At 41.4% G+C, this 26,520-nt stretch overlaps 2 protein-coding genes across 6 annotated transcripts in view; one reads left to right on the forward strand and one right to left on the reverse strand.

The window, feature by feature from the left end:
- LOC111868519 (zinc finger and BTB domain-containing protein 24) overlaps positions 1-26,520 on the reverse strand; it is a 140,262-nt gene that overhangs the window by 107,510 nt on the left and 6,232 nt on the right. For all 3 annotated transcript variants that reach the window (XM_023859217.2, XM_023859215.2, XM_023859220.2), the window contains exon 2: positions 21,939-22,058. In XM_023859217.2, coding sequence (XP_023714985.1) covers positions 21,939-22,058 — 120 coding nt within the window. The remainder of the gene's footprint in view (positions 1-21,938; positions 22,059-26,520) is intronic.
- LOC111868520 (delta and Notch-like epidermal growth factor-related receptor) overlaps positions 1-26,520 on the forward strand; it is a 96,497-nt gene extending 69,977 nt beyond the window's left edge. For 2 of the 3 annotated variants that reach the window (XM_023859225.2, XM_023859226.2), the window contains 8 exons: positions 10,438-10,662; positions 11,302-11,444; positions 13,465-13,587; positions 14,626-14,728; positions 15,942-16,099; positions 18,714-18,826; positions 19,856-19,999; positions 21,300-22,028. In XM_023859225.2, the coding sequence (XP_023714993.1) occupies positions 10,438-10,662; positions 11,302-11,444; positions 13,465-13,587; positions 14,626-14,728; positions 15,942-16,099; positions 18,714-18,826; positions 19,856-19,997 (1,007 nt within the window). In that variant the 3' untranslated portion in view covers positions 19,998-19,999; positions 21,300-22,028. Of the gene's footprint in view, positions 1-10,437; positions 10,663-11,301; positions 11,445-13,464; positions 13,588-14,625; positions 14,729-15,941; positions 16,100-18,713; positions 18,827-19,855; positions 20,000-21,299; positions 22,029-24,688 lie in introns of those variants that run through there. The other variant, XM_023859229.1, reaches the window with a different exon arrangement.

A 26,520-nucleotide genomic window follows, 5' to 3' on the forward strand; every position in this document is an offset into this window, starting at 1 on the left:
TTGTCTAGCTTCCAAAATTGTTGCATTATACACGTATGTGTATGTATGTATGTATGTGTATGTCCAAAATTACGTATCCCATGTGAATAGGATATTTCCTAATTGAAGTAAACTAGCCTTTATCAAAAGTAACTGACATCCCAGTGTTTTCCTTGTGGTCGTCACGCATTCATTGTAAAGACATTTACTTGAGAGTATTTCCCGTTGTTTGATTCATTCGCGCTGCGTTCCCTTTGCGGTGTGGGCATTGTGCGTGTTACTTCTGCAGTTCGTAAGCATGTCGATATAGTGTTGTTATGTGTGCTCCACTGGCTGTAGACTTTCCAAATTGTTAGACTATTTATGTTGTTAAGTGTTTTGTGCATGTAGATATTATGCACATTTTAGCATTAATTAAGTAGTCACAAATGTAACGAGTTTACCACATAAATCCTTTTACATGCACTTCGATATGTTCAACACAGCTTATATACGTTTTGTTTAAATCCAAAGATCGCTTCACTTTTTAGAATCTTTGTGCCATCCGGCAGAAAACGACATAATAGAATAAACTAATTGATATCTATATACATGTCACTCTGATCCCTGTACTGCCACTGGCATCTACTAAACATCGAGTTCTAGCCTGTATGTCGTCCCTAATTTGCACCCTTCATTCATGAATGGCTCCACGGCCCTTTCTTGGGCCCAGTCCTTTTCTTCAGTTTCGTAATCTTTTAAATAGACGTGGGATACCTTGGAAGGGAGATCAGCCCGTCGCAAGGCCTCTGCCCATACACAGGGCATCAGAATAAACACACACACAGACATCCATGCCTTGAGTGGGATTCGAACCCACGATTCCAGCGTTCGAGCGAGCGAAGACAATTCATGCCTTAGACCGCGCGGCCACTGCGATCGGCATTCATTAGTTCACCTACAGCGAATTTGTATCTGCAACGAGTGGATATGAGGGCCTGTGACAAATGAGAGGACACAGAGAGAAGCGCTTCACAATTTTGTGTAGGTATTCCGAGACTTTCTAATGGCAGTAATTTCAAAATTTACACATACAAAGAGCTCGCGGTCGCCTGGGAATCCAGTAGAGTCGGAGGCATTCGACAGTACAGTCAGACCACTGCTCTCATAGCAGAGGACGCCCCATTTCTAAACAAATAAGCGGTCTTGGAATGAACAAAAACATGGTCCTGCTGGCGAAGGCCAGGACCAGATTACTGCTCTGGGAGCCCAAAATTTCTTAAAATATCCAAATTTTGTGTACCCCTACCCATCTAAAATAATGCATGACAGTTTTTCTTTCGCAGTGTTCGAAATTCCAGCCTTCTCTCTACGCTGTACGTGACAGAAGGGTTCAAAATTACATTCACTTTTCTCTCTCTCTCAGAACTGAGTTTCCCATGCAGCAGCGTTAGAACTTCGCTGAAATTAAAATATGGGTTTTCAAATTGAGCATCACGTCACAGGGTCGGAATAAACGAATTACCATTAACAACATCCAGAACACATGTGACTTGCCTTCAATGTATGAGACTTTGCTTATAGAAGACTGCAATCGTGATTATAAGAGACACTCAGCTTCAAATGTCCCTCTTGGGACTTGAAGTTAATGCAGATACACTCCTTTACTGACCCAACCAGTAGGATTCATAAAATATTACTAGTATGAGAAAGATATTGCCTGCATGGAATCATAAATGAGTAGTTGAGAAGAACATAAAGGTTAAAGACCGCAGACGGGCGTAGGTAACCGTTCTTTGTTCTTCGTTATGCCTACACGTAGACTACATCGACATACGAGTCCAGAAGTCTACATAGTAATGGGGTCAATATTTTATGCCATGTAGTCTATGTCCACTAAGTTTCTTTTTGCAAGACGAGGAATTTTGTTAAGTTTCGATTTGAGCTTCATGTAGAGCAGAGGTTATGTTGGGCCGACAAGAAACAAACCAGACCCTCCCGATAAATTCTAGTGTATGAGCTCAGCGTCAGACGTTATCAAGATCCATTTCGTAGTTTTGAATGAAACACGCGGGCGGACAGGAGGACTTCGCGTTCAGGCGTTCACTTCATGCAGTTAATGGAAAGAACGGCCGCGCCATAGCTCAAGCGGTTAGTCGCTGGCTTCCCACCGCGGCGGCCCGGGTTCGATCCCGGGTCTGGTCAAGTGGGATTTGTGGTGGACAAAGTGGCGCTGGGGGAGGTTTTCTCCGAGTACTTCGGTTTCCCCTGCCAATCTTCATTCCACCAATTGCTCCACAATCACCCTCACCTATCATCTGGGGCTGGTACAATAGGCCAGATGTGGCCGCAGTACAAGGGACTTAGTCCCACCCCACTAGCAATAAAAAATAATGGAAAGAACATATCAAAATATGTCGTCAGGCTCGGGAATTCGATCACGCATATATCGTTGTTCGGAACGAGAGTTGTGACGCCTTCAGGCACAAAAGTGGTTTCTCTAGTCTAGAAGAAAAATTGAGCTCTGAACTTAAGCAGACGGCGTCTGCCTGTGACTACGCCCATTTACAGCCCCCAGGATAATGTGAAATATTTTGACTGAAACAACGGAAAAGGCACCTGACATCAGTTTTGTGTCTCACGAATTACTTTAGAACCAGTGGAGTGATCACATAGCAACATGTACATTCCCAAACACCGACACACAGCGCTACAGAAACCGCTGCACGCACAAATATGAAATTGCGAGGGCTCTTAGATTTTTTTTTTTTTTGAAATGTGAAGTCCTACAGTACATGTGTATGCTTAAAAGAAGAGCAGTAGCTGAGAAATTAACTAACTGCCTGTCAACACTGGTAAACTCTAAGAGGCAAAGATGTTCCTGTGCTTAATTAATAAGCATAACGCTATGAAGACGTATGGGGAGTGGAGATACAGCTCCACCATTCTTGACCTCGGCACTAGATGGAGGTGAGTGATCAGTTTCATGTCCCAGCTTCTCCGCCCCGGGGGAAACAGATTTACATTTATATTTCCGAAGCACTGGCTTGCAAAATGGCAAAAGCAAAGCTCCTCTGGACAGTACAGTGCACCCGTACTCGAATGGGATGCAAACTCGCGGATGGTTCCGTGCTGCCTTGAGCGCACATATCGATGTTCGACAGTTCAGCGGCTCTGTTATGATTATTGACTAACTTAAAACCAGAGGTAAGGTGGGTATTGCCATATCAAACTGCTCTTCAGAAGATGCAATAGCGCTCGTTAGGCACTGGTCCGAGTCTTCGACTAAGCAACAATTAATTATACTGAGCTAATTCCAGATCTTTCTCGTTCTATCAGGCTAACAGTGCCTTGAAACAGATGATTACGTCTTTCAGAATAATTTCCAGTTCACAGTACGTTATCAGCCTTTCGGTTCAGTCGATGCTAACTAACCTCTATAGCAAATATACTGTATGTCAACATCACAAGAACAAATAGACCGCCTCTCTGGTCTAGTGGGCAGAGTTCCTGGCTACAGATCCAGAGGTCCGGGTCTCGAACGGGGTCCACTCAGCCTCGTGATGATAATTGAGGAGCTATTTCAAAGAAATAGGGGCTCCGGTCTAAAAAACCGAAATTAACGGCCGTGGGGATTCGTTGGGCTGACCACGCGACACCCTCTATCCGCTACAGTTGGCACTAACTTCGCCGATAAGCGGTGGTCTCTCGGCCGGTATAGGTCACTTGCGGACTAAAACCACAGAGTTTGTTTGAAGAACAAATAGAACAATTCGTTATTTAGTACCAGTTTCAGCATAGGCACAACCACGCTGCAGAACGTCCTCTGCTTCAAGTTGTCAAACAAAGAATTTGTTCGGCTGTATGATTAATTGAAATAGCTGTCATTTTCACGAATACGCGAAACACGTGAGAAATTTCCAGGTTACTGTTCGCATACCAATGTTTAATTAACAGGAGCCATGTTCATATTATTAATGATGGTGAAATTAAAAGTGTCTAGATGAGGAGATGATACAAGAGTTTTATGGAAACAGTTGACCTTACGAAACTGATATTCTAAACTTGATCAGGAGATATGTTCATGCACCTCGATAACAGAATTTTTGTTCTCTCACACTCTCTCATATTTCCTCCTTAGTTTACATGGCCATGTTACTCGTATCTCCAGTCCTTAGATTACACAGCGTTAGAGAGGAAGCTGAATAGTAATTGTGATGCTGAAAGAAAAGTGAAAGAATCTGTAGCTTATTCAAAAGATACAGTGCCTTCAGGTAAGGACGTAACTTGGCAACACCGCTGATCCGGCCCGACATTCCTCACAGACTGCTGCTGTAACTGCTGATAGCAGAATGAGTCATTGGCGCTGATAAATGACTCATTCCGTCATCGGCAATTACAGCAGCAATCTGTGAGGAATGTTGGGCTCGGTCAGCGGTGTTGCGAAGTTTCCTCCTCGATTGAACGCCCTGTATTCTAGCATACGCCTGGAAGTAATGGGGGAAATACAGAGGAAATCTCAATCAGAAAGTCTGGCCCCCGCAGAAGAATCAGGACGTCCATAAAGGGAAGCAGCATTGTTAATACCATTCCGCGACACTACGGTCTCAAGCGCGAAGGCAAAACATGGCCTCCAAGCGCAACTGTGGACTCAGATTCCTTTGTGCTTATTTTTACTGTAACATCGTAGATATGTGACATATAGCGTAAAATCACAGAGCATATATAGTCATTTGATATGAAACGTAGGCAATTTACATGCCCCTAAAACGAGACAAGTTTTCTAGATTGAGAAGGAAATACAGCGATATCTCGGCGAGCAGAATGCACTCAGCAGGCCTTGCTGAAGGGAGACGGTTTACAGTTGCTATGGCGACCGAAAATTAATGTGCAAAACCGTGACATATATAATAAAAGCAGCCCTGATAAACCTCCCTGCGGGATCCCACTAAGTCCAGAGTAGCTATAGGAACGAAATTCAGTTACAAATAAAAATCCGTTTCTGTTATAGTGTATTATAAAAAGTTCAAAACCCCGCCCGAGTTAGGGAAAGCGTACATAACTCCTACTCTGATTTAGAGATCGCCGAATTTCCAAATGAATTATTTCCGATTCTGCATCTTTTGCTGTGCTGTTGTCAGTAAATGCAGTCTGCAGCAAAAAATACGCTATATTCATGCATTCATTTATCAGTGGTTCTACAGCTTTTGTTGGGCCCTGGAATCTTCTTCAGTTCCGTAATCTTTTCTACACAGACGGTAGGACTCCTTGGACGGATGATCAGCCCGTCGCAAGGCCGCTACGTAAACACAGGACAACACAGACATCCACGTCTCGATTGGGATTCGAACCCACGCCCCCAGTGCCCGAATAGGCGCGGCCACCGTGCGCGGCAGTATTCTGTATAGTAGCGGTAAATACGCAATTACCATGTATTTATGACCTTGTTTCCAATGTTGCCCAATATAAATAAATATCTGCATAAATTTTGAGCAATATTGCCTTATTTGAAGCTGGTTCTTGACATGGCAGTTAACTGTATTGTTATTGGAACATAGAGGGAAAGGTAACTCACTCAAGCGTTAAGGCGGAAGCAATTTAACGGAAGGTCCGTATTGACTCTCAGTTTCCATGGAGGCTGAAAATTAGACTTTCATTTGTTTGTGATTGCTGAGTGTTGAGATTCGGCGCCTCTGGTTTAGTGCCACTTCTGTCAACACTGAAGTATTCAAACGGAAGGGGCACCAACAGCCATTTCATTTAGTAAATATAACAGATTCATTACAGTGGTAAAGTCTAAGCATTTTTGACCAAATCTATGTTTAGTGAACACAGTTCGTGTTAAACCAAAGTCGCTGCCCGTGTTTTAAAAGCACAGCGTTATCGGACAATGAACTGCTGAATTTTATGGCGAAATTCATGTCACTCCTGTTTCTTATTCAGTGGGGATTTTCTCATTTATTGTTTCATCTTTCCACTTCCGCCTACTGAATGAAGATTAAAGTAAGACACGACTCACCTTCCTGCACAAGTTCATCTTGCATTTGAACATCATTAACAAATTACTTACTTACTTACGGAGCTGAGCCCTTCTTGAGGAGAAGCCAATTCTGCAGCTAATCAAGAATTTCCCAGCATTTTATGGAACCCGAAGGTTCATTAGAGTGTTCACGAGAGCCCTCAACTGGTCCCTATCCTGAGCCAGATCAATCCAATACATACAATGCCATCCCATCTCTCTAAGATCCATTTTAATATTGTTCACCCTCGTACGCCTTGGTCTTCCTCGTGTTCTCTTTCCTTCTGGCTTTCCACCAATATCCTATATGCATTCCTTTTCTCCCTAATTCGTGCTACATGTCCTGCCCGCTTCATCCTCCTCGACTACATCATTAACAACAAACAAGACAAACTCCGTGATTTCAGTCCGCAAGCAAACCATACCGACCGAGGGACCGCCGCTTGTCGACGAAGTTTAGAGCCAACTTTTGCGGATAGAGGGTGTCGCGTGGTCAGCACAACGAATCCCCACGGCCGTTAACTTCGGTTTCCTAGAGCAGATCCGCTATTTCCTTGAAATAGCTCCTCAATTATCATCACGAGGCTCAGTGGATCCCGTTCCAGACCCACTACTTCTCAGAAAAAATCTGGTACCGCCGGAAATCGAAGACTGTTAATGATTAATTGACTATCCATTTATAAACGCATGGCCGTGATGCGGATTATCATCCATGTATTTCGATTGTCTGCTGATTTCCTAATGACTCTAAGTTGTTCACATTGAGACGAGACCCTGCAGGATAATTGTGAGCAATGAATCGGCAGAGATCGGGATCGGTTTGAAGGTATTCAGCCCCACTGGCCTGGAAAGGTGGAGTGAAACTAAGACGGTCGGCATACGAAGTTCGATACCTTGAGATCCGTAGATGCAAGAAAATGTAGAAGACAGGACACTGCAGGCACTGGATTATGGCGCCTAGAACGCGGCGAAGCGGACGACGACGACGAAAAATTAAACATTGAGCGAGAAAGAGAGAACACAAGACACAATTGAGAACAGTGAATTTATATAGCGAATCTGCAGAGAAGAGACACACAGAAACAGAGAGAAAGGATCGAGGCGAACTGTGAGCAAGGGATTTCCTCTACGAATTAGTGGCTTACTACATTGTATAGCCCCAGACTATTGTTCCTACTCCATCCGCCAGGCAGCAGCACCAGCAAAGTTTAACAACTAACAATAGCTTACAGCTCTTTTCATGGCCCATTCGAACTCTCTTTGTTATCATAGTTCAGATAAGAAGCCCATTCCATGGCCTGCTTCATCCATTTTCTTACGTACAGAACGATACAAATTAGAGAGAACTTCTTTCCATTTGTAGAGTTCATAGTACAAGAAGGTCGTATGAAAGCCTTGCGAAAACCATTCTGCCGGCCGGGCGAGAGGGTCACAGATTATTTGCATCACCCCTCACTGCTCGTGTCGGAACCGTGGCAATGTCGATAGGCCACAAACCAACAAATTACAAATAAGACCCACCAGACGCAGGAAATTGTCCCTCTTGTTATATGCACTTCCTGTGGCATGTTCATATTCATACTGTCGCGTGTTTCCTAGGCAATGCGATATGAAATTGTGTGGGTCTCGGATTTGGATGAATATTTATTGGACGGTCACTCTTTTACAGTCACAAATACAATTATTCGCACTTGTAACGTCTTCGAACGTTTCCTCTTCAGTGTTATACACCCTCGCACCGCTTATCTCGGTGAAGTGTCTTCTGCTCTGCTCGGAGCAGCTCAACTGCTTTAGCTCTCGTCGGACACGAACTCTACTGGTCTCTTGTCGGATGCGAACTGTTATATCCTACACTCGGACTGGACAGGAAACACCTTGTCGAAAAGTTAATTTCGCCCGCTGCTATGCAACGAATCTCTTTGTTGCCGCGGGAATACATTTCGTTACAAATAAAGATGGAAATTCCGCTGTTAGACTTTCATCTCCGGAGCAACGATTTCCTAGGCATTGCTTTCTCCTTGTCCGTTGCGTAGCGATGGATGTATTATAGTCCGGCTTTCGGGCAGCACGTCAAATTACGCTGAAATTCCTTTTCAGAAAGTGAACAAACTTGACACTTTAAACCTTGGTCTCCTCTGCAAGGCGTCTTTGGGATTTTTTAACAGACATAGCACCGACTTCAGTGAGGACTAGGCCTTTCGATTATGTTATTTTCTTCGCCCAATAACGACCTTATCTGCCTAAATTTTATTCAAGTTTTATGAATATCTATTTTCTGTTTGGAACCATAACATTATGAAGTTCATGCCTTCTCCTTACTTTCTCATGAATATGGTGCATGAACGCTCGTTTCACTGTGTAACTCTCACACAATATTTCGTCATAAGGAGTAACTCAACTGGTTGTTTAATAGAGTGAAAGAAGCTTGGATTTATAGTAGACGGGCATATAACGCATAACAACACATAAGCTCCCTTCACAGCGGCTGTTCAAAGATTTACTGGAGGTGACACTGGGAATAATTGTAATGTGTGTAGTCCACTGGCCTGCACGCTATACCACGAGTCCGATCACGCGCAGCCGCTCTTCCTCTCGCCCGATCGGCCGAAGGATTTTCGGGAGGGTCTCAGAAGGACTTCATGTACATAAAATAACCGAAAATATACCGTTCCAGGATATTAAATAAAAATGGAAACGACAGGAGGAGTTGGTTTTCGATAATTAGTCTCTTGTTTGTTTTAGTTACATACCGCAAGCATGCTGACACAAAATCACAAAAGTTACAAAATGCAACGTCACTTCGACTGGTACTAGCATTGCTATTCGTGTCAGAATGCAAAGCTCGGACACTGTAGCACAGTTACAACACGTCAGACCCGTCAGACCCGCAGATCTATATGCTTCCGAACCAGATTTATCTTTTGGACTTCTAGTCTAGACCACAGAGTGTGATAGTGAAAATGTAATTATGTAAAATATAACTAATTCCGAATGTTTGAAATTAATTTATGTCGGCTTAATTATTTATGTCGTTTAAAGTTTGAAATAGTTAATTTCCTTAGCAACAATCGCCGAAGACAGACTCCAGAGGTCTCGTACAATTTGTAAGATGTGATTCATCAGAATTCTATTGATAAAAGTCAGCAACTCAGTTCAAAATCTGTTTCTATGTGAGGACCCCTCAGAGCTGTATTTACCTGTTTCTATGGATATGAAGCCGCATGACAGGGTTTATCTCACTAAAAGTTCGTGACGAAAGTATGTTAATATGATGATTGATTCTCTGGGCATTATTCGTCATTTTAAATAACAATTAGGATGAAAAATGCCTTTTTCTGGGATATGGCGCCGTGTAGATCTTGTGTGAACCGACACTTCGGAAGAGGTTATCGCCTCAATCTTCAGGGTAAGAAAATTCGATGAAGACTGCAGCCACCTGCTCACGCTGGTTCCTCGCTTGCAGATTTTTCTATCCTGAAGATGGAGGCGATAACTTCTTCCGAAGTGTCGGTTCACACAAGCTCTACACGGTGCCATATCCCAGAAGATGGCATTCTTCATGGTCACCGCTGTGAAAACCTTAAATCTTACAACAATTAGGATGATGGATAAATACGAGAAAGCAAAACACTTGAACCGCGTTTAGCTTGATGACGGCTCCCTATCGGCTCACAGCCCCCCACTTCGCAACAAATTTAAATTTAAGTCTATTATGCAGAGTGATTCTATATTAATGTCGGGGTTTCCGTGGTCTATAATTTTCAAACCGGAAACAACAAAATAAAACTGCTTACGGAATATGAAAGTATCAATAAACCAATCAAGGCATCAATGTGGCAAGTACAGCGTTACCAAGTAAAACTTTTTAAGACTCTTCGTGCCCCGGTTAAATCAAATTCATCAATAGTATAGAGACTAGCCGACCGAGTTTCGGTTAAATGAATCATAATAACATGTCATTGCCTTTAATTTAGTAATTTAATATTGTCAACAGCACTTCGTTCGCGAAGACAGGAATTTCATACATGTACAAAACAACACATTAAGTTGTAGTTCAGAAAATTTTATCTTGTGGTTTGTAGAGAGCAGAGTGACAGATTAGGCCCAAAGCAGAAAAAAATGGTGGACTGTACTTTATACAGCATCGTTAAATAAATTATAAACACCAGGGTCGTAAGGTCATAGTGGGTTACGGGTTCCGTGACGAAGTAAAGAGCAGCTTGTTTTGCCTTACGTAATTTTGTTAGAAAGAGTTACGACTCCGCAGGGTAACCGCTACAGTCAGCACAATAAACGAATCAAACCTAGACTTGAACTAGCAACCTGTATTCAGAGAGTGACGTGGTTCCAGCGGTTCTAGCGCCCGGTGTGCAGTAGCGGTTAGACAAGCATGCCACCAGCATTCGGTTGTCATCTCGTTGGCAGGCTTTGAGCTGACGCTTTCTAACCTACACTTTCAGGTTACGCAGGCAAAACGTGCCAAGAAGAAACAGATCCCTGCGCCTCGTCGCCATGTCAGAATGGGGGCACATGCGCACGCAATGGGACGCAATTCCGTTGTGACTGTGGTCCCGGATTTGGTGGACCCCTGTGCCAACATAACCTGAACGAATGCGTCTCCTCACCATGCGTGCATGGAATCTGCGTGGGGCAGCAAGATGGCTACCGCTGCTTTTGCCAACCAGGTAAGTAATTAGTTGAAACACCATACATCCCTTGCTGCTCTTTCTCGCGTTCGAATCTTACTGTAGGATATGTAAGATTTGAGGCTTTCACGGCGGTGACTATGAAGAATGCAGTCTTCTGGGATTTGGCACCGTGTATATGTGGTGTTAACACCACATATACACGGTGCCAAATCCCAGAAGACTGCATTCTTCATAGTCACCGCCGTGAAAGCCTCAAATCTTACATATCCTACAGTAAGATTCGAACGCGAGAAAGAGCAGCAAGGGATGTATGGTGTTTCAACTAATTACTTACCTGGTTGNCTGTAGTTACTGTTCTTCCTTTTACCCTATTTACGCATGTATAGGCCGCACATTTTTTTGCCAAAAATTCAAGAGGAAAACTGGGGTGCGGCTTATATTCGAAATATTCGAAATCACACTTCATTTAAAAAAAATTAAACGTTGCCAAATTTCGGAATAATTTCTACTCCTGAAATAATATTCCAAGGAAATTATTTTTTCTATAATTTCTGTCTGAAAATTGTGCTGCGGCCTATACATGCGTAAATACGGTATTTGTTGTCAATCGAAAGACTGGAAGGCCCACGTCCTCAAAGCATATGAACTGCTCAACAAACTTCTGTGGTGTGACAGGATTCGCCGGCAGGTACTGTGAGTACGAGTACAACGAGTGTGAGTCGTCGCCTTGCATCAATGGCGGGACATGCATGGATCACATCGGCAGTTACACGTGCATCTGTGGACGAGGCTACACGGGCAAGCGCTGTCACGTCAAGGTAGGCCTCTAAACCCAGGGTGCATGGTCATAACGTCTACTGTTGACACGCATTACACTACATGACATGATCATGATAATTCACATTCGTAGCATTTAGAATTCGTGCCGAAGTTTCTCAATAAACGGATACATCTTATATGTTTATTTTTAAGGTGGGTTTCGATTCCCGGCAGGGGCAAGAGATTTTTCTCTTCTCTATAACTTACAGACAGGATCTGGGGCCCACCCAGCCTCCTGTGCAATGGGTACCGGGGGCTCCTTCCCCGACAGCGTGAAGCTGACAACTCACCTCCATCTAATTCCGAGGTCAAGAAGGACGGAGTTATACCTCCACTCTTCCATATGTCTTCATGGCGTAGGGGCAACTATACCTTTACCTTTGTTATTTAATTATGTTACCAGCGTGGAGACTACACAGCGTCGGGACGTAGGACGACTAACGAACGTGGAAGAGTTAGTCAGAAAGCTAGTCAGTAGTCAAGCTGTACACATAGCCATGAATTGACTGTACTTGCGTTTTATAAATAGGGCAAAGTGGCCGTATTCTGGACAGGGTAGCATTGCGGTGGTGGCCACAGGAATTTATTCCTCCTACCCGACCAACTTCTCAGCAGTGGTAGATTGGACGCTGAAGCAGCAGTGTTGCGTTTCCGTTTCTGCCAATTCTGATAGATGTAATATCTTCGCGTGCAAAGCTAAGGTTTCGAATCAGTACGTGAGGTTTAACTTGCATATTGTTTGTACGAAATTCGTTACATACATTCTGACATGCGTTTCCATCGCTTCCAAAAGCTTCGTCCTGATATGCTGCCATTTTCAGATTAGGACTCGCTTGCCCAGTTTCGGAAACTTAACATAGTTGCGACTTCAGAGCATCCGAAATTAGGAACCTTATTTTATATGTTCTTAGCGTTTCATTCATTTTTATGTGGCTGATACCAGAAGAAGGGAATGGAGTCTAGGCTCCATGAGAAGTGCAGTGCGGGCCGTAAAAGACTAGAAAACAGTTCCCTGACAGATACACTGGTGCGAGCATTGCACCCGGTAAGCAGTCGAATTTGAATTGTTATTCGAAATTATTACTTTACATAAAGATGTAACTTGATGTCAACTTCTGTTCAGAAGTATGTGATTATTTTGCACATATTCATGTAATTAACATTTTGCAAATATGGCCGCTTCTGCTTTATAACAAATAAGACTATGTACGTAATGTAGACGTGTTCCTCTCCCTCCTTTCTCTCTATTACAGTTCTTTTTCATGAATTGCATTTCTTAAAAAAAAATATGTTACCTATTTGAAATAAAGAACCACCCCTACTCGAAATTTCGTTACAGTTTTCGCAGACCCTCCCTTTACAACATTGTTTTTAGTTTTCTAATACGCGCTGCCTTTGAGCTCAAAAGAAATGCTAATTCTCATACGAGACATATTGCGCTATCTGACTGCAAAAGCCGTGCCATAGCTCAGGCGGTCAGTTGCTGGCTTCCCACCTCGGCGGCCTGAGTTCGAACCCAGGTAGATCGTGTGGGATTTGTGGTGAATAGAGTGACAGTGGAGCAGGTTTTCTCCGAGTGCTTTGGTCTCCCTTACTAATTCTCATTCCACCGACTGCTCCACATGCATAATCATCATCATCATCTATCATTCGGGGCTGATATAATAGGCCGAAGTACTACGTGGACTCAGTCTCATCCCACCCCAAAGAAACTAAAAAAAAAAACTACCTGAACGCAACAAAGTGTTAATGGTTCGCGATTCTATCAACAAAAAGTATGGCTCCTACCTTATTTTCTCTTATTGCTAGTGGGGTAGGACTAAGCCCCGTGTACTGCGCCCACTTCTGTTATTGGCTCCTACCTTAAGCACGCGAAATCTGGTGCGTTTACCGAGAAATCGCCAAATAAAATATGAGCTCTATCAGTTGCAGTTATAAGAACCTAATTTTAACTCTCCCTGCAACTTCTAGTGCATACCCCTGGTATGAAGTTTAGTGGAAATATGTTCCTGTTCACAGATTGACCTGTGTGACCCGAACCCGTGTCATGACCACCACTACTGCGTGGACCGTGGCAACAACTATTCCTGCGAGTGCCCTAAGGGGTTCGCGGGACCTGACTGCCTCGTTCCATCAAGAGCCGTAAGTGCTGCGAACTGGGCTCGAAAACAGGGCACAGTGGATTTTGTGCGTTAAAGGTTAAGGCGGGCGGACTCAGTTCGATAATCTGCTTTAGCTGGTCATAATAACTCACTGTTTGCTGCAGGGTAGGGCCCTATCGCACTGCAACTCGGGAGCCCATTATGTTCAAGAACTCCAGCCACAGGACCCTCTTTGTGCGCCTGTTCGGACCAGTTCACATTTACAATTCATTTAAGAGCGTCTTAACGGCATCCCCTCCTCTAGAATTATACTTCTCAAGTGATCCCTTCATTTAATGGCTTAAAATCAAAATTGTGCATGTATTTCTTGTTTCCAACATTGGTGTTAGATATCACGTTCATTTCATACCCCTTGATTTAATCACCCTAATGTTCTTCGTTCCCCGGTCATTTCATGTCTCATCTCGCGCCCAAGCTTAAGAACTTCCCACCCGAGCACCACTAACCGTGCCTGAACTGCGTATCTATTTACACAAAACGGGCTGCGTGCTTCCCTGATTCGCTTATAATTCCCAGTAACTTTGGTGTCTGTCAACAGCCGCCTCTCCCCCCATCTTACGCACAGCTGCAACTCTGAACCCCTCTCATATCTGATGATATCAGTGAAAATTAATTTTTATGTCATCTGTCATTTGATTCTATTTGTATTTATTGTTGCTGTAATTGTATGTTCATCGTATTCATTGAGTGTAGTGCGTCCCTTATTGTTTGTGTAGTTTTGTGTGCTGTGTTGTGTTATTTTGTGTGATAGTGTTATTTGTGTGTTGTGTCTTACTGCAGTACCACTGTTACCGAGTAAAACATATTTGCAGTTAAAATATAAAATAATATTTAACATTTCAAGCGAACTATCTGCGATTTGGACCAGTGGAAATTATTGCAAATCGGTGGATATTTGTAAGTAAAGCAAAATGAAGGGAATGAACCTAAACTAATTAAGTAGAGAAAGAGTTAACATTGTAATTCCGAGTCTAAGCTCTTTGAAATCCACTGTTCTGGAATATACCTTACATTGCAGGCGTGCAGTGTGAATCCGTGTCGTCATGGGGGGACGTGCTGGAGCAGTGTGGATTCATTCTACTGTGCCTGCCGACCCGGCTACACAGGCAAGACGTGCCAAGGTATAGTTTTTTTTTAATAAATGAATTTTATCTGTTTATCATAACTAGAACAGTGCACTGGATTAGGGGAAGTTTGCCAACCTGACGATAAGATGAGACCGTTTTTCTTAAGGCAATAGCTGGCCAAGCTGACACATTACACTTAGGCTATAAATGAGATGCAAGGCAAATAAGCAATTATATGTTGAATTGGGTTTATCTAATCTTGTCGTCAGCCTTGGGTATTAGACGTCAAATTCATATCAAATTTATTGCAGGGCATTGTGCCCACTAGAATACAAAGCGAAACTCTCCAGACGTCTGCAGTGTGAGCAGGTTTACTCGTAACACGATTTATATATTTTTCTCCTTGCCGTCTGCTGTTAACAAATTTACACACATGCAAAGCAATTTGTCGCCCTCTGGACCCGAGCAGTTTCCACCTTCACGTTTCACAAAGTCGGCATCAGCCATTTGTAGGGAGAAATCATTGGCGTCGCCGCGCTAACACAGACGAAGTAAAACTGAGTGCAATCTTCCGAAGCAAGGATCTGTTGCGACAAATTGCTGTTCTTACGTTTCCCAGGCAGGGCAATGATTTTCTAATCTATTATTAAAATGGAATTTAAAACTTTCGCCTCCATCAGAAAAGAGGGAATTGCTTTCACTACAGTCTTATAGAAAATAAAAATAACTATATTGCAGATCGTTGTGAAAAAAATAAAAAAGGAAAATCTGACTTGTGCGTGTGCAGTCGTTAAGAGAGGAAGCTCATAATATAAATATACTTTATTCTTAACGCTGGATACTGCACAGTGGTTCACAGTTCTAAGCCTTTAAACACTAAGATACCACGACTGCCTTTTAGCGTTAAATATGCTTGCCCGTACCCCACCCCAAGGCTGAGAAAGTACGCATTAGTCATTCGTGACTCTTCAACAAACCGATCACGGTGGCTGCGCGGTCTAAGGCATCAACTGTCTTCGCCCGCTCAAACACTGGAAGCGTAGGTTCGAATCCAAATTGAGGCATGGCTGTCTGTGTGTGCTTTCATTCTGTGTTTGTGCTATCCTGTGTGTGCAGGCCTTGCGACGGGCTGATCCCCCGTCCAAGGAGTCCTGCAGACTGTGTAAAGAAACGTGGCCAAGATCCAACAAAGGGCTGCAGAGATAGACTTCAACATCGCCAGACACGAATCCCCATTAAACTGACGAAACGTTTTGTGTGTGAACAGAAGAATTCGTGCTGGAAGCGATCCCCAAGGCCTTGCCCAGCAGCAGGGACGGCCAGCTGGATCTCCAAATGCCCATCTCCATCCATCTGGACCACCTGCACAACGTTTTCATTGCGGCGGGAACACTCGCGTGTGCTGTCATCATCGTCGTCATAACGGTGAGGCCCCTCAATAATAGACGTATACGATTTCCAATAATTTTATTAGATTTTTAAAAATTCTCTAATCACCAACGGAAAGACGCACCCTATCAGTTGACTGGTTCCCAAACTCTGGGTTCTCAATCACTTGCAGTGCGCCGTCACTGTCTAATGGCGGATATTTTACGTGATAGGCCTAATATGAAAATAAATATTCACTAAACAATATGTTGCCAGTCTGTGTTCAGGAAAGATGCATCCCATATATGAACTTTTGGTTGCAAAATCACAGGGGATCGACGGGTAGATGGAGGAACATCAAATTAACCTTAACGAAGTTGGTTGCGAAGATGGGCTGTGGAAGGAAGTAGCTCAGAATCGTGTCCAGTGGCGGGCTCTGTTAGTGTAGGACGCCCAAATATCACATGCACTAGCTATTTCTTACAACTGACTTCCATAGTCTGGTAGAGGTTTAGAGACCTTTCGACATTACCTTCGTCTTCAACACATAAGAGTAAGCCAATTAAGCAGCAAGCGTGAGTGACCAGACTGCGCGAGGCTGCACAGAAGATACTGCAATACTCTTCGAACTCAATGTTATTCATAAAATGGTAAAGGTATCGCTGTAACAGGCAGTGGAGACCCATAGGTTTGTGAGGCGTCGAGGCCCACACATTTTCTAGACAATCGGCTCACAGATGGCGGCGATGTTGTCAGTCTTACGAGCCGGCCACCCTTTAGCCCCAGAAAGATTCCTGGTACTCATTTCTGTTAGAGGCTGAGTCGACCCCAGGGCCATAGTGCGGCTGGAAGGATTACGTCAATTGAAAAATCCAGTGACCTCATAACGATTTGAACCCGCGACCTCCCGGCTTGTACCATAATGTCTTAACCAACTATGCTACTGCTTGGCCCCAATACTATTCATACATTACATTAAAATATTGTCACGTGTATGAGTGACTATAGACGGGGTTGGATTGCTAATTGGCGTTACCGAATTCTTACACAACGTAACCTCTTTTCAGAGGTCTTCCCACACTTATGTTCCTTTTCGGTTGATATTTTAAGATTTTTCTGAAATCCTGTCAGAGCGCAATGTGTCAACTTGTCTTTCCTATTCCTTCTGCATTCACTACCTTCCACAACTGGTTAATTTGTAGTTCTCGTCTAATTTCTTCAGTTGTTTTACGGTCCAAAATAAAAAGAGTGGGCACATCCTAGAAACTGATGACCCAGACACAGACCTATACACGAGTCAATTGCCTAGGAAAGAAATAAGTAAATAAACCCGCACGATTGTGCCCCCCCTCTAAAAATGTTAATGATCGTCATTCCAATGGACCAAACTGGCCCGTTACAATCACAGAGCACAACTCTCGCATATTTTCAGAAGTTCTGCAAGCGAATTCATTATTAATGCCGGTTATATTAATGCAAAGAGCTCCGTGTGCATAGAAAGTTTTAAAAGAAATCTTGAGTTCCCTCGATGCTTGTAGGCATTTTAAAAGTTTACATTGACGGAGTTTATAAAGTGACATACCGGTATAAAAAGTTCGCAACATAAAAGAAAGAAGCAAAAAGAAATACAAATTAGGAAAGAATAAAATATTTCACGGAGCAAGAGTGGAACAGACAGGCCTCAGACGGCTGGCGTGTCTTACAGCTGTCGGACCGGAAAATTGGAAAACAACAGGAGAACTTTTGACAAAGTTGCGACAATTTAAGTGAACAAGAACGCTTATTAAACATTGCTGTGCACGTGGAATCGATACAACCCTAACTAACAAACTCGCTGGAAACGGAACACATACAGACAAGCTGACAAACACAGTCTAATCGTGATGCTTTATGAATGAGGCGTGAAAACGGAGAACTTACAGTAGAAAAATTATATGTAATTTCTGATTATTCAGAATATGTGACGCGTTGGCAGAAAAATGTCCTATAAACACACCGTGGTTTACGTTTTTCACAAATTGGGTTTCGAATGACATACTGGAAGCGGGTTTTCTGACGTAACGAAGGAGAAGACAAAATGACAGATAGGCCACGGTCAGCGGTGTCCCTCTGCTTCACAATACTGATGTTCTCTTTTCTGAATGATGCATTATTGTTTAACTATTTAAGCAAAAAGGTGTATGGGGAGTGGGTGAATAAATCCACGTCAGCGTCACGCCCCGGCCGCTTTACCCTCGGAGAAAGAGCCCCGGTAGCCATCGAAAGGGAGGCTGGGTGGGCCCCACGACCGGTCTGGACAACGTGGCTAAAAGAAAATTCTTAACCCTACCGGGACTCGACCTTCGACCCTTCTGTCGTCCAAAATGTAGCGAGTCGCTATACCAGCTCGTAATTATATTCTTAAAACGTTATATTAATTTATGGATTACTGGGTTGAAAGCTCACTTAACTCTGCTCGTAATTCACAGCTATCAATATATCAATCCAATCAGACACTTAAACTTGCCCTCACTTTTGGTAGCAGCATTTCTTCCACGGAGGAGTCTTCTGTTACACAAAACAGGTCCAGCTCCTGCCCCGCTGTGTCTCAACCTCAGTTCTGATGTACAGGCAGATGCCTCCTGTATAACATCACTTCCCATACTTTTCGGTCTGTCTCGGTGTGTTGCAGGTGGCGGCGTGTCACTGCAGGGTGCATGAGACCTACAAGCGCTGCTTTCCCAGCGCCGCTCCGCTGCTGCCTTGTAAAGCCTCGCGCCTCGAAGAGGTCGTCAAGCCGTGCAGGTGAGAGCCTCTTCTTAACCTCCTTTTCTTATTCTTCATTTTACCCTTTTTCGTCTTCTGCTTTGTTCTCTGTTACTTCCTCAACTTCCTATTCTCTTATCTCTTTCATCAACCTCTCGTTCTTCTAATTCTCCTTTATCATCTTCTTCTTCCTTTCTCCCCCTATATCCTCCTCTATTCTTACCCCTCCTTTGCTGTTTTCTTTTCCTCAACCTCTTCTCCATCATTTGCTTCTTCTTGTCTTCCATGCTTCAACTCAGTTCCTTCTGCACCCATGCCTTCTCACACTGCCTTCATACCATACCCAACCTTTCTCGACATCAGTCAGCATTCTAGAAGGTAACAACAATTTTAGAAATAAAGGAACATCTGTGAGGCAAGGCTGTACTGCTTGGCAATGCAATGGAGGCCAAGTGCTGGATTCCCATTACTTCAGTTTGAGATCACCCACCACCCAATGGCGTTCAGAATTTCACCGAGCAGAAGTCTGTCTCTTATACCACAGGTCCCCCTACTGAGCACTGGCCAATTATAACTCTTCATCATAAGGAGATAAGCATTCAGTAACTCAGCCACTTCCCACAGGGTATAACTGTTTCATCTTGTCCCCACAGTAGACAGCTACTGTTCCCTGCACACTCCAAACTCTTCCTTTCAAGGATTAGTGTAGAATATGTTGAAGCTGTTTCAGCATTTTGATATGCACGTACATTGCAGTCACAAGCTTCAGGATGAATATGAAGACAGTGGGTGCAATGTGCACCAAACTACTGGAACAGCTTCATCATACAACACACCTAAACCTTCAACGTCAAAGTTACACAATAAACACAGGGCGTTGAAAACTTAGGGACAAGAATATCTTGCTTTGCTTCTCACAACAATGATTTCTCCTAAAACATTAACTCAACTGATCTCTGTAATGGAGATCCAGTGTGTTCTCTTGGGAGTATAAACCAAATTTTTAAATATTATTGATATGAGCTTCAACCTTCAGAACGTTAATTATATCTCTATGTTACATTACAGCTCCAGAAACAGGTCCACAACCCTCGAACAGGAGAAGGAGAAAACCTCATCATCAAATCGATCCTTGCCATCCCTTGACACAACTGAGATGTATTACACTCTGGACTTCAGTGACAGCCAGAGTGCTCCTCTCATTCAGTAGAGGTGAGTGCCACGAACCTTACAAGTGCAGTTCAGTCTAGATGTAATCATACAATTTGCACATATCAAATTACAGACACACACACCAAAATATTTTGCATGGTACAAAATTTCTATTTTACACCCTACTCAATAAAAGTCTTGTTTAGAGTTGTCTGATTTTAATAAATTTATCAACATATAGCATTCCAAGATCCTACACTGAATGCCAGTAGTGTTGTTCCCATATTAAAAGTTCATGTAGTCACCACAGAAAATCGAAATTTTAAGAACTGAAGATACCACTAGTGGTACAAATTTCATACATAATTTCATGCAATTGGTCACAGTACATAACAACAATATGCAGGCCTTCATGAATTCTAGGTGCCATGTCACCATGACATCTACAATTTTTATGACCACTTAGAATTCTTCTATTACTGTCAGTACATGAATTATCGAAGATGACAGGCTGAATAATTTCTTCTTTCCTTTAGCCTATTCATATTTTTATTTCCTTCTCTTCTCTCTCCCTTATTGCATTCTTCCATTTTATTTATCTCGCCTGTCATTATTCCCCTCTTCTTGCCTTTCTTCCACCATCTTGTTCATACTAAAACAGGCCCCTCATTTCCATCATTACATTTCTTTATCTCTTTTTTCTCGTTATCCCCTTCCATATTTTTTTAATTCCCTTTTATTCATCCACCCTATCATCATTTACCTCCTGCCCTAGCATCAACAGGAGACAATTTACTTTCTCTCTACATCCTAGCAACAGCATACTGGGTTTCTCTGAAGGTGAGAGGAACTGACCATTATTTACATGCATATATTTGGCCTGTCCTTTTATTATAAAACGGAGAAAATTTCTCACCTGAAATATTTTCTTAATTCTGGTTCCTTGAAAATTCATGCAGGCCTGACAATGCCTGTAATTTAATCTTGAAATGGATGAAAGGGTAGACCCAGCCTGGCTGTGAAACTCCAATGGCCGCATCAAATACTCTACTTAAATCAGCCACACTTTCTAAAACCATTAACTCTTCTAACATTTTTGGTGTTAACTTGTCTACTGCACAGTTATTTTATATTTAACTGGTCAAGAAATTCCATGTTCTTACAGAATCCAACAATTCATAATCACAGAGTGTTGCATTGTGCCCAATCCTGTGCCAGTTCAAATCTTCATGCCCTATTTCTCTCACATGCATGTCAATATTATCCCTTTATGTCTCCCAAATGATCTCTGACCTCGCCAGTGTCACCTAAATATTACACTATCTATACAATTCACACATTCATTTGTCTTCATTTCCAGCAAAGGTCTAAAATGGAGTACAACAGCCACATTTGAAAGGGTCATGCATGCAGCATCACATAGTTTAGGACTAATAATGTTCAACACTACAAATCATCTCAGTAAACCTTCCTCCAAGAGGTGACAAGAATCCCAGAAATGGTCTCCTTACTCGTATAAGGCAAGAAATATCAAGATAGAAAGGATAAAACACTTCCAGACCTGTAATATGTTGCCACCTACATTTTTGAAGTGATACTAAAAGCCGACACAATAACTTGATATCAAAAGAACAATATAACTTCCTATCTACTGTGTTCATAATCTCGTTATTCCTTTCTTTGAGTGTGCATCCATTCCCATTATCTATGCTACCAATAACCACTTTGTCAGTTTTGTCCAGAAAATATTTATCAGTATATTAACTGTTCCAGCAACAGTACCCAAGCCAACTGAACCGACCCTCAAATTGCTACATGCAAAAAGCCTATGGTGGTAGAATGGGGTGGGGGTGAAGATAAATGCCAACAGAGAATATGTTTCATAGCTTATAGAATTAAAATAACAACAATAACAATAACAAAATTACTTCAAATCAAAATAATACTAATCAAGTTAAACCGAATAAACACATTTTGTATTGTGTCTTTAGATACTCACACTTAAAACAGTAACAGCGCTTTCACTGTTGTGGTCAACCAGATGTATACAGCAAGGGTTAAAGTTCTGACAGCAGTGACTATGAAGAGTGCGACTGTCTTGAGGTCTGATGTCTCGTATCTGGTAACAACAACAATAATTATTGTTCATCCTTATTCAGTGTGATGAATAAATCTGCTGGCCTGAACAAAGATGTTTTATATCAGGTGTGACATCTGATAAGTGAATATATGTTTCGAGGCCTGCACTCTCTCTCTCTCTCTCTACTTTATTTTGTGGACGTGTAACCTTCGTTCCATTGAAAGAAAGGATCTGAATGCAGCACAAAATAATTCATGTAAGTACTGGATCATATTTTAAGTTGTTGAGAATATTTAAATGCAATGAAATTTATATACTAATTTAGTATAAAATAAAATAAATAAATAAAATGCATAAAATAAATCTATTGTTGAACTGACCATGATCAATTATTTAGTGAAGCATCATGAAGTGAAAATACAAAATTACTGAAAAGTAATGTCAACAATATCAACCAATTCCTCTGCTAAGAAAGAATTTTTTGTGGATTTCATCTTAAGGTATTATTCAGCTACAGTGAAGTCTTCCCAGATGATCAACTGTGCCAATGAAAAGTTGATGCCTAACATTTCAAAGACTGTCTCTGATTCCACCTGGTATGATGAGTGTTCACAAGCTATAACTATGCACAAAGTTCTTGTTGGACCCAGCCCAGACTATGTGGCAATGGGGGGCAGAGTTAGACGGTCAATGATGTCCTATCCCAGCACAGACATCACTGACTACCTGACCCTGTTCGCTGTTCACCATACAGTCTGAGCTGGGGGACATGAAAGCTTCATGTTTAAATATAAAATGCAAACACAGCACTCCTCACATCAACCACTGGGCAGTCTCTGGCACTTTGGCCTTCAACTCAAAATTAATACAGTTGTTCGCCCAAAAAGACGTCAGTCATAGATAACCATTAGCTACAATGAACTGTAATGAACAGGGACTTACAGAAATATTTGGCTGTTGTCAGTAATGATAAAATTGCTACAAATGAAATTTGCTGAAACCTTGTCAAACAGGTGGCTTTTATACATGAGATCATCACGAAATGTGAAATTTAGAAAACTGTATCTGTTAACATTAACACTTTCTGTGAATTAGGGAAGAACTGCCAATACTGGATTTTGGTGGTGGAACACCTTGGTCCAGCTCACAGAATGCCACAACTCTGACGGAGCAAAGCTTAGAAACCACTGGCATATGTGTTCACATGTTAACAGCTGGGTGAATAGCACACCACCAGCTAACATAATGTTAATAGGATCCAGCTCATTACTGCATAAAGTGTGTACATCTCTAATAATGTGGATACTGTCCTGCAGTTTGTTTCTGTATGAGACCTCACTGCACAGCAAGCAATGCTGTTAACAGGCTCTTTCTCTTCAATTTATTTCTTTCTGATTTATCCAATGGCTAGTCAATTCCATTGACTAAGATTGTACAGCATTAAATTAAAAGAGCACAAGTGAATAACAAATCTGAAGAGCTGTAAGGAAGCAGCTGTGGGCCTAGGCACTATATGACCATCTGTCTGGAGGGGCTGAGAGAACCATGAAAACCTTTAGCCAGGACAGCTGGTCTTTGGGCCAAAATTTGAACCTGGGACATTCCAAATATGAAGCAGAAGTAATAACCATTTGACCATTACACTCAGCACAGTTTGTTCTCAAAAATGGATGTTAAGAATGGAAGATTACATTAGAAATTCCATAACAATTAACACTCTCCACAGAAAATGAACATTCTTCCCACGAACACGCAAAGGCCACCATAGGATGCAGTTGTGATACATTTCATTCCAATAAAATCCATCACCCCCATATGTATTATCCTCCCCTCTCCTCCTTAGCCTTCCAAGTTAATGTTTTCAATTAATATCTATTTTCTGTACACTTTCTTGTTTATCCCATCTGAGTAACATGTCCATCCCACCATATTACCCTTCATTTCGTCTTCCTAGTTATGTGATTCATTCCATTTATTCTTTAGCGAGAATAAGCTTCAGCTATGTCCAGTCATTTTGTATATAGTTTTAAGTCTTTCTAACAATTAGCGAAATTCACTGTTAAAACTGAAGGTACATGCTTATATCAAATTTTGAATTTTTATGAATGATGTCAATGTTATTGTAACAGGTGGGTATATTATATAAATAAGAGGTAGTCATGATGCTTCCTCAAGATACAAGAAAACAGAATAATGCAGACACTAAGAAAAACATACATTGCATAAAACATAATTTTTAAACAATGTTCTAAATATAAGTTAAGCATAACCAAATAAAATGCATTTTTTTTGTGTCTTCGATACAGCAATTCAATATACAGTTTCTAAATTTTAAAGTCCAATAGCACAGAATAAATTATCACACTGAAGAAACATATATAAATATAAAAGTGTGCTCAACCATTACACACAGGAAACGCATGGAAGACATGGAGGTAAACGATTATTTCATATGCAATACGCAGGAGGGTGTAGAGCATCTTCTTCCTGTACCACAATTGCAATATAAGACAAATAAATAATTTGGCTTTGAACTTTAATATTCTTAGACAATCTCATTTTGAAACTGTTCTGCCACATTCAAGGCAAAGTAAAGGAAAATGTCTATTGGGTTCTAATGGCTGCCTCTTAAAGATAGACTTGTTGAAACAGGTTCTCTTTTGTTCTAGGGACAGTTGAACCCTACTTTCCTGATATGCTTAGGAAGCACAGAACAATCAATTTGAAACTCGCACTGTTCATTAATTTTTTGACAAAAGTTTCACACTTCTTTCTTGTCCAAAATGCTAATATTATGCAATTCATAACTTTGTAAAATCTTAGAATAGTTTTTAGCACTTCATTTCAGGGTTCCTAAAGTTGATGTCTGAATAATATGACCAAATGTGTCCAAGAAATTGAAAAACAGGGTATCCAGAAAGTCACTGAGCCCATACTATCAACCTTTATCACACAAAAATACAAAGTATTAGCAATATATTCCACTACGGACATATGACTTTGAACCATTCACCAGCCATGTCAATTGTGCAAAAACAGAAACATGTACAGGATTCATTATTACTTTAAATATTGACCTTAGATATAGAGAAGCCATATAGGTTATTCTTTCCGGATTGTTGTGTTCTGGACTAATGAACACCACGCTAACTGAGAAGATGCACAAGGTTCTGATCTGGAGTGAAATTCTGTTGCAGAGGAACATGATATCCTTTGTGAATATGTTGCAATGTTATGGCAAATATTGGTAAAATTAAATCGAAAGCAACGGCAAAATTTTCCCCATGCATAAGTACTATGTCATCAAGACATATATTTGTATGTATTCAGAGACACTGACAGTAGAAAGAGGTGAATGATCAGCTTTGCATTTTGACTGGTTTATGGGCTGTGTGACTTTTCATTCACTCTGGATAAGGCAGATAACTTAAGGGTTCATCAAAGCACATCAGAGGAATGAATAATACATCACTTCATTCTGTTTATGTGCCAAAGTCATGTTGAATCTGTCTATATACAATATGTAGCTTAGGACAAATCATCATTATGTTATGTCACCATGCTCAACTTATAGTGACTGATGTTAACAATAATCGTTCTGAAATAATGTTCTTAATATAGAATTTTTATTGTTATTTACTGTTTTCACTGTTATATTGTAAACTACAGTATATATTATTGCAGTAGCTTCATGGTTTGCTCCCATCTCAAGACCTTTGTTAGGAAATTAAAACATGACAATCACATCAGATAAATCAGTCTGAAGACATCAGAGCAACTGCCTGTTTTAGGCAAGTCTGTCACTTTGCTCGGCCACTTGGCGGTAGTTGAGGTGAGAAACAGGGCATTAATGGCAGAAAATGTGACTTTTTATTCCTGAAAAATTCAAATATAAGGGTGACAAAAATTCAGAAACATTTTCTACACTCCTGGATCTTTGGGGACCGGAAGTGAAATGGTTACTATAAAAATACATGTTTGATCTCACCGAACAGTACTTCTGTCAAAATCAATTCTGCAATAAACACACTTCACTGCATTGCTCCAAGCAAGCAAGTCAAGGAATCTTTTGAATTGAAACATGTAAGGCGAATGAGGACTGAAGTGTTGTAAACTCCTATGTCACACTGGACTGAACATTTCATTAGCTACTCTGTAAGTCAAGGAAAGTATAGAATATTTATTACAAACGGGGAAAAATGAGTTCCAAAAATTGAGCAATATAATAATGTTTGTCTAAGTAAACTTATAGAATTAGGTAATTTTGAACACAATTTTACACCCAGGACCATATACAGAGAGTAAGGAGTGACAGTTCAGTCACGACCAAAAAAAAAAAAAACTTTGGGCAACAAAAATAGGATTTCTTTTTTTACAAAATTCAGATACAAAAGAAAGGTTTTATGATGGAGAAACCAATGACAACAGAACCTTTGATTTGTACTCTTTGTAAGAAATTAAAGTTTTTTTTTTTTTTTTTTTTTTTTTTTTTTTTTTTTTT

The sequence above is a fragment of the Cryptotermes secundus genome, unplaced genomic scaffold, assembly GCF_002891405.2.
Source record: "Cryptotermes secundus unplaced genomic scaffold, Csec_1.0 scaffold206, whole genome shotgun sequence".
In the NCBI taxonomy this organism is placed as follows: Eukaryota; Metazoa; Arthropoda; class Insecta; order Blattodea; family Kalotermitidae; genus Cryptotermes; species Cryptotermes secundus.